Source organism: Dinoponera quadriceps, unplaced genomic scaffold (genome assembly GCF_001313825.1).
Source record: "Dinoponera quadriceps isolate SergipeBrazil2010 unplaced genomic scaffold, ASM131382v1 scaffold707, whole genome shotgun sequence".
Classification (NCBI taxonomy): domain Eukaryota; kingdom Metazoa; phylum Arthropoda; class Insecta; order Hymenoptera; family Formicidae; genus Dinoponera; species Dinoponera quadriceps.
This window is the reverse complement of record NW_014555450.1, coordinates 2,045,107-2,054,024: the sequence shown is the minus strand read 5'-3', so window position 1 is coordinate 2,054,024 and position 8,918 is coordinate 2,045,107. Positions and strand designations below refer to the sequence as shown.

The 8,918-nt window shown below is 36.4% G+C and overlaps 2 protein-coding genes across 2 annotated transcripts in view; one reads left to right on the top strand and one right to left on the bottom strand.

Moving 5' to 3' along the window:
* Positions 1 to 8,096, bottom strand: part of LOC106744288 — a 16,732-nt gene extending 8,636 nt beyond the window's left edge. Inside the window, exons 1-9 of the mRNA XM_014618935.1 lie at positions 7,865 to 8,096; positions 7,572 to 7,713; positions 7,131 to 7,292; positions 6,902 to 7,027; positions 6,718 to 6,824; positions 6,384 to 6,600; positions 6,037 to 6,270; positions 5,596 to 5,966; positions 5,306 to 5,515 (exon numbers count right to left, since the gene is read on the bottom strand). Of these exons, the coding sequence (XP_014474421.1) occupies positions 5,306 to 5,515; positions 5,596 to 5,966; positions 6,037 to 6,270; positions 6,384 to 6,600; positions 6,718 to 6,824; positions 6,902 to 7,027; positions 7,131 to 7,292; positions 7,572 to 7,713; positions 7,865 to 7,959 (1,664 nt within the window). The 5' untranslated portion in view covers positions 7,960 to 8,096. The remainder of the gene's footprint in view (positions 1 to 5,305; positions 5,516 to 5,595; positions 5,967 to 6,036; positions 6,271 to 6,383; positions 6,601 to 6,717; positions 6,825 to 6,901; positions 7,028 to 7,130; positions 7,293 to 7,571; positions 7,714 to 7,864) is intronic.
* Positions 661 to 4,349, top strand: LOC106744287 (secretory carrier-associated membrane protein 5B). The gene is made up of 8 exons (XM_014618934.1): positions 661 to 984; positions 1,830 to 2,093; positions 2,440 to 2,503; positions 2,594 to 2,722; positions 2,797 to 2,953; positions 3,039 to 3,140; positions 3,234 to 3,360; positions 3,459 to 4,349. Exons 1-8 carry the CDS (start codon positions 928 to 930, stop codon positions 3,618 to 3,620), a joined length of 1,062 nt encoding a protein of 353 aa, XP_014474420.1. The 5' UTR covers positions 661 to 927; the 3' UTR covers positions 3,621 to 4,349.
* Positions 8,097 to 8,918: the final 822 nt, after the last annotated feature.

Sequence of the window (8,918 nt, the reverse complement as noted above, 5' to 3'; positions counted from 1 at the left end):
ATATATATATATATATATATATATATATATATATATATATACTATACGAGTTTTGAATTAATTTTCGTAAAAATAAAATCGCTGTCTATATGTGTGCGTTTGTGTGTGTGTGTGTTTATGTGTATGATAAACTATACTAACTGAAATAGTTTACACTTGCAATGTTTCCTTTATTCTATAGAATTACGCACGATTATATTATTATATAGAGCAATGTTTTCGTGGGAAGAATGAAAAATTGTTTACTTCATTCGCCGTTTAACTTTGGACGCAGACGCGTTGACACATGTCAAGCGACTCTTTCTTTCTCGATATTCTGATTTGATGAGCGGCATTCGCAATTTAAGCGAACTCTTGCAAACTAACGTGGCAATTTTGCGCATACCTAACGAACTAAAGAAAAAGTAAAACGTACGAAAAATTTATTCAAGGAAACGACATGAGGCATTGTTTCGACTAAAGTACGACAACGCGCGTGATATCAATGCGTTCGCTTGTGCTGCTCGAGATCGCATCTCTCACGTTTGAAGTTGCGCGCTCTCGAGGTATCGCATCTAGGTGTTCGTGCGTCATGACTTACGCTATATTACCGTGCACCGTTCGTATGTGCAGCTACTGCGCAGATCGCTGAGCTACGTGGTTAGGAACCAATAACACAGTTGAATTTGCACGTAGTTGCAGTCCATGTGTAAGAACCAATAACGTAGTCGCGCGCAGCACAGGCGACCGAGAGAGCTACCGGTAGGTAGTAGTGATGAACGTCGTACGAGATTAACGGCTGATGTAACGGCGTTACCGTATGTAACGGGCGAAACCATGGCTCGTCAGGTTTAGGCAGATTTAGATAAGATTAATCGAGTGTATTAAAGTCGTACAAATACTAAACGTCTCGGTCGCGTATCGTCGGTGCAAGAACAAGGACGAGAGATGTCCGGCTTCGACGAGAATCCCTTCGGGGAGCCTACGATTAACGATCCCTTTTCGGTGAGTAGCGATTTCCTCGCGTGACAGTGACAAAAACGAAACACCGCAGCACCGTGTTCTCCAATATTGCTCGTGTATCAGTCAAAGTTCGTTGGGTCACTCTGCCAGTCTCGTTTTTGCTCGGATTTGCTTCATCACCGGCCGATATTCCATTTTATTGAGCGATTTTGCGCTGATAAGCGACGCCTACTCGAAACTCAGTTAATGATTATTGGATGTGTCATTCTGATGTCGGCAAAAATATCCGCCTGCATTAACAATGTTCCTTTTCTAACGTCATACGGTGATTTCTTTATCATAAAGTTCAGATATGTGAACATTTGCCGGATCGCCGTATTCTATATTTATGGAGTGATATTATATTATGTGTCCGTATTTTATGTCGTAATTTTACGATGTAATAAAAAAAGTTCTTTTTACCATCGTTTAACTTTCGTATTTGATTCTGTTCGTAACCGATTCCTGAAAATCTGTTTTACTTACGTTTACGATTTTTTTAATTTTGTCCTGACTAATGCTTTACTAGGATATATGTTATCTTATCTTTCATTCTGCGCAGTATAGGTGATTAATATTGGTGACAATAGTCCATATCCCGAATTCACTTTTTTCAATAAAAGTGCCTTAAATGTGGCTTCTCAGCTGTTCAGGTTCCTAAACCATTTTTAAAGGTCACTTTTATCGATAAAAGTGAATTCAGAATATAAACCTAAATATCTAAGAATAAGATAAAGAATACTAAGGAGGAATAACCGAATAAACAGTGTCAACCTATTACTAAAAGAAAAAGACATAAATGGATATGTTACAAGAAATAAATGGATATGTTAACATCTATACAATAGGATCCAGCGATACGAAGAGCTGTAAACTCTACTCCAGCCAGTAGAGGTCTCGAGGACTACAATCCTTTTGCCGAACAAGGCACACAAGGAACTACACAAGTTAGAGGAGCATTAAATCCACCTATCTATGGTGGAGTAGGTGCAACACAGCAACCAGCAACGCTTCAACCTACTAATCAAGAAGCTCCACCTCCTGCATATGCACGTAGTCCTCAGCAAACAGTCAACGCAGCGTTGGGAAACACCGTACCACTTCCGCCAGAAGTAAATCTATATCCAATATTGGTTTCTGTGCAAAATTTCTTTCGATAGGCACGAACCTCTTAAGTGATTTAAGATTAGATAAGAGGGAGAGGAAAGGAATATGTATAGACATATATGAACCAATATTTAAAAATAACGTTTGAGTAGAACTCTGCAAAAACAGGAGGAGTCTCAATTAGAATATTTCAAGCTTTGTTTTTATTAGCCTCTACATTTACCTAGCTTCCATTGATTCATATTAGATTTATATTGGTTGATGCATGTCTTTTTCCTTCTCATCAATTTATAAAATCAACGAGCCCGTGGTTGTGGTGCTTTTAAAAGGAAATATTTTAATATACTTCAGCAACGGGCAGAATCAGAATGGAAGCCCAGGACAGAAGAAGAAATGAGAAATACTCCTTACTATCGTTAGTATATTACCCGCACAATTAAAATATGCCAGATGTAGTATCTCTTTGATCAGACATTTTTACTGAAAACTTTTGATATTGTTATAGCAAGGAGAAATAATTGGCCGCCTTTACCGGATAAGTGCTGTTTCCAACCATGCTTCTATCAAGATATTGATGTCGAAATTCATACCGATTTCCAAAAGATAGTGAGGCAATTATATTATCTTTGGATGTGTAAGTCTTACTAAAAATAATTGTGCATTTATCCAACGAAGTGTCGATGATATATTTAAGAATGTTGCTTACAGTTCACGGTTGTGTTCTGCTATTGAACGTATTAGGAGGATTCGTTTTGATGCTTTGTGGCCAAGGTTTCTCGACATTTGGACTGGCTATCTTGTATCTTATCCTCTTTACACCGTTTTCCTTCATGTGTTGGTTTAGACCAGCATACAGAGCTTTCAAGTATGTTGAGAATTCCGTTTAGCATTGCAAGTGTTAAGTGAGGTATGAAAGTAAATATTTTGCCTTAACCTTTTTTTTTTTCCAGAAACGACAGCTCTTTTAACTTCATGGTCTTTTTCTTCGTTTTCTTCTTTCAATTGATCGTCACCGCTATCCAGGCTATAGGTATTCCGGGTGCAGGAACATGGTAATGTGTCTTTTCTTTGTCTTCTTACTTAGTTTCGTGTATCGTACATGCGAGTATTTACATACTAATATAAATTTCATTATTTACTTTTAGTGGTGTAATAATAGCAATCGAGCAGTTCGATTCGACGGCCAAAGGTATCTTCATTGGTCTTCTTATACTCCTCATCGCTATTTGTTTCGTTCTTGCGGGAAGCGGTGATCTCTTGTTACTCACCAAGGTACAGTAAATATTGCGAATAAAAAAGAGCAAATCGATCGATCGATGATGATTCCGAGAAAGTGAATGAAAATGAAATCATTCTTTTCTTCCCCCCAGATTCATCGCATCTATCGTACTTCAGATGCGAGTGTTACGAAGGCGCAACAGGAATTTGCAACAACATTTTTGCGAAACGAACATGTGCAGAACGCGGCGAGCAACGTAGCGGCAACTGCAGTCCGCACGCAGATGGCTAACGCGACCCAACCGCGTTATTAAAAATAATTCCATCACTTATTTGTACACTACGTTCTTGGCTTTACATCATTCAGTAAATGGATAGATCTCATTAGTTTTGCTGTATATGGATTATATAAAAAGAAGGAAAAGGTCATAGAAATGCAATGTATCGCAAAACTTATTCTTACATTGAAACGCTGCAATATATGAAAATTGTGCTTCACGTTCAAATTTAATCTCTGATGTACGTTGTCTTTAACAACGTTAACTGTACAGCCAGTACTGGCGCAAAATATTGAAGTATTAACAGATATGACAGATTCTGAAATCTTTCCAATCTAACATACACTTTGTTTCTGAAGGTGATGATGATATTCTATGTTTCAAAGAAAAAAAAAACTATATATATATATATATATGTGACACATGTGTAACATTTCTTTACATGAGTTCGATAATATTCGCTCATTGCCGTTTATCATGTACATCGGTATATGAGATCATCAAATTAGATTATTACTTATGTGAGTGAATTCTTAATAATCATGTCTATAATTTTATTATTACATAATTACATATGTCTACTAGCTTTTATATTTTAGTGGCACAGTTTCATGACAATGTGATCATGTGTAAGCTAGAAATATACACTGAAGTAATTAAGTTTATTTCAAGTGAAAGAAAAACAATTTTGCAAAGTTAAGCTTGTGACATAATTAGGCTCGTACTTGTTGGATATTATCATAAATGTTAATTTACTTATGAATATTCACAAACAACTCTTTCGTGAACCTTAAGAAATCCTATACATTCCTCTTTGCATATTTTTGTCATGACTGTTATTTCATATTAAGAGATTCTCGTTTTTATTGAAATGCGCTAATGTGAAATAATGTTAACAGGAAGAGTTATATTTTGATTGAACATTTTATGAATCTGTATGAATAATCGAATTATTTTTATAATCTAATACGAACACTAAGGATTAATTCGTGACTATTATAAAAAAATTATTTATTATAATTTTTTCGATTAAAACGTAAAAAATGCGATTGTTATTTGTTGAAACTGAAATATACTGAGGTTTTTTTGTATCTTTCAAAATATTATAATAAATTTAAATACAACTAAAGATCTCAAAAATAATTGTAAGAAACTGTATATATCGAGTATATTACTATAAAAGAAAATTACGCATTTAGATGAATTTTTAGAAGAATTATCGAATTTAACAGACGTTATAAAAAAAGTGAATCGTTAAACAATGAGTAAATTAATTTTTAATCTAACTACGATATATTTGCAAAATAACATTTATATATACGGCTCTATTTCTTGTAAATCAAGCCTCCTGAGCAAGTCTTTCGCTGTAAGAAAATTTCCTTTGACATTTTCATTTATACGCGCACACTTTCACAGTTTCACAGATCATTTGACATAGACGTACCTTTGGAATGATAGGTTTCAACAGGATCTATCGGAAATGGACAACCGACATCGGCGTTGTTAATTAGAGTATTTCCGATCAACTCTGCCGCTGTCACAGCATCAACGATTTCCACCTTAGTACGATACATAAGTTTTGCGTGACCTTCCGCTAATCTAAACGCATTAATTGTGTTAATTTCACCAGAATTGATTATAGGACAGGTCATACGAGATGGAACAAAGAAGTCTCGTGAGATGTCACATTGTTGATGACTAATTGAATAATTATTTTATACCTGATAAGACTATCTAAAAGACGCACTGTTGTTCTCTCGGGCCTTCTGTACTGATTCGATCTGTGATAAAGATAAGTTGCGCTGAGTATTTTTTTCGCTTCTTCGGTCAACACCGGTTTTAACGCGCGCACATGTGCGAAATACTCGCAAAGGCTCTCTTCTCTCCACAGACCTGTCAAGTTTGAAGGGCCCATGTATACCTCGGGGTAACTGTAATAATCATTTCGCATTAATCATTGCCGCAAACAAAATAATATGCTGTAAAAGAGCTGGATACTATGTATTATTACGAATTGTTTTCTTCGTCTTCGCAAGCGGCTTTCAGGATATGAGCCACCGTCATTCGGTCCCATTCAGGATTTTTATTATCTCGCAAGAGGAGAATCAGATCAAAGCGCGACAAAAGAGGATTTCCCAGACAAGTTTTCCACTCTCCACCAGTGAAACATCCGCCGTCCGGATTAATAGCCGCGATGACTGAACAACGACTATTCAACGTGCTCACCATGCCGGCTTTGGCCACGGAGATTGTTTGTTGCTCCATCGCCTCGTGCATAGAGGTTCTATCATGCGAGCTCATCGTCGTGAACTCATCCACGCAACATACACCTCCGTCCGCGAGCACCAAAGCGCCGGCTTCTAAGTGCCAGCCGTCCGTGTCCTGTAATGCATCCCCCAGGACGATTACGAAGACGAATAGGCGAGCAAAATACTTAGCATGCGCTACTAACTTTGACAGCAGCTGCTGTGAGTCCAGCGGCGGTAGTACCGATGCCGGTTGTGAAGACGGACCTTGGAATTAGTCGTGATGCGGCGCGAAGCAATTGCGATTTCCCAGTGCCCGGATCTCCGATCAACAGGAGATGGGACTCGCCTCTTACGCGCGTCTCTGTATCGTTAGTCTTGGCGACACCGCCGCACAGCACAACCGCCAGGGCTAATTTCGCGACATACATCCCGTACACCTGTGGATCGTTCCGAGATAAGAACAGGCGAACGTTACTCTTACTGAAATATCACGCACTTGGTATTACATAGTACTATCTCTTGCAACACGCTTGGGAAAACTTTAATGTACCTGCGGACAGATGGAGGCGAGGATATTGTCCCTGCCAAGTAACGCATTATCTCGATAACTTTCCCAATACGCTGTGAAGGTATTCTTCATTTCCGCGGTGGAGAACGTTGCCTCCGAGATTTTCCTGCGTACGGAAATACTATTTGCCATCAGAAACGTCGTGGCTTCTGCACGTTTGCCGACTTTCAGCGTACCCCATTTTCGTATAATTATCCCACTGCAAAAATCTTGTATAAATGTGACTGGTAGCTAGTCGAAATAATCTAATAATCGAAACAATCTAATCAGCAAAATATTACGCAATATTGCAAAATAATATAAGCGTTATAGTAACCTAATGTCTATGTTATCTCCAGGTCTACATTTGTCAATGAGATCATCCAACAGAACTACTTGTAAACCCATTGCATAGCAGCTCTTAGTACCTGCTTTACACTTATCCTATATAAAAAGAGATATTGCTTAGGAAAGAGACAAAAATATATAATAGCGATACAAACTCTGAGCAATAAAAAAACCTGAATCTTTATTTCTTGATAGTCGGAGCAGTCATCTTGTTCTAAAAATGTTGAAGCTCTTATGCTTGGAGAATGACACGCTTCGCAGCTCTTGGCATCCCTGAACAGTTGTCTCTCCCACTCTAACTGTACATTGAAACTAATGTTTCACTATGTATTAACCCATAAAATCAGAATTATTACCTTATATTTCTTTGGTTTTATTACATGTGTTTGAGTATTTACATACTTTAATCACAGTGACATGCTTGCACTTTTTACAGATGAAACGTTTCTTCAGCTTCATAACTGTCGCTTGAGACATGCGTACAACAATCCCAGATGTTGAAACCAGCTCTCCAATTTGACCTGTATCGATTTTTATCGGCACAGCAATAATTCTGACATGAACCTGTGTATCATAAAAAGTTATAGTAAAATGAGATTGTGTTACTAATGGTTATGTTGATTGATTATCGATGGCATTAACTTAGAAAGGTATATCTTTCTTGTAGTTTAATTAAGGATACAATTAATAATTGAAGTTCTATATAGATATCAATTTCTCATTAGCATATTTGACATGTCCATTGAACGTCAAGGAAAAGTAGATATAATTTTAATTTTATCAAGTAATATATACAATATATACAATTTATAAGCTATGTGACTATGTAACAAAAGCTCATACTCTAGTCTTTACTGTTTGGTTCATCTGGCATAGTTGTTCTTGTGCCTTTACTGCTGCTTCATCACACAGTGGTAAAAAATGTCTAGGATTACGTAAGATTTTCTGTGCATTGTCTGCATCAACTTCAAATAAGGACACAAAACTGAAAGATTACATGAAAATATGAAAAATATTATAAGGATGTAACTATTAATTTTTATTGATATACTTAAATTTATGTATATAATTACTTGAGCAAACTTGCGTGACACATAATATGTATTAATATGTTAAGATTCAAAGAATCAACTTACTTTACATGTATCGAATAGAACATGTGATCGTCCGTGGCATTTAATATCTCTTCTAATTCTTTTGTGTGATATTTTAACAGATAATCTTGAAGCATGTTGGTATATTATATTAATTATCACACACTATGATAAAATCCTTGATAGATCGGTTGCTTTAATTTAGAATATGATGTGCTCTTCAAGATTTCAACATCAATAGCACATGGTTATCTTTCCGCCACTAGAATGCATGGTTAGCTGTCAACTGAACTTTCATTGGATCGTTTCCTCTCGCTAGATGTCACTAAACGACTTGACGCGCCAATCATTCAATTTGGCACACTCAACTGCATGAGTTAAGTTGGCAGCATATTCAAAATGGCAAAACCGAAAACTGTCGGTAAAATACTGGCGTTTTTCTGCAAACTTTATCAAAAACTTGGGACTGTCATTTTGAAATTCTTGACTATATTTAGTCGTTTTGCATATTGTTCCAGTTTTACTCCTTACGTTTTTGCACGTGTTTCGAAATGTCAGCCTTTCTTCTCACAAATCTATATAAATATATTGAACGTTTTCTATCTTGTAACATGTATAACAACAATAACTTATAAAAATATCTAAATTGGCAAGGCATAAATTAACGTTGCATAAAATAAACTTAAGAGGGAACAAAATGATTATAAAAAATGATAATAATATTCAATGCTTCAACAAATTCTAAATAATGGAAGAAACGGAGAAACTGGATTATCATTTTTTTCAAGATGCTTTGTTTCCAAGATATCCCATTGTTCATTAAAACGAGACATTCTGTATAATGTACAGCATATTGAAAATTTGCACGTAGTTATAGATCTCGCGTGTAATTATGTTATGCGGGCATTGTAATAATACATTCTACATAAAATTTCACAATCCAATGTTTACTAAAAAGACAGACGTTCTTGCCACAATTCCGAATCCTAATTAGGTTCTTTGATACGCACGTAATAGACCGTGACCGAGAAAATGAGAATTTCCCCGCGCTTTATCCTTTTCAATAAAAATGTCACCTCTACCTAATATGCGGCCG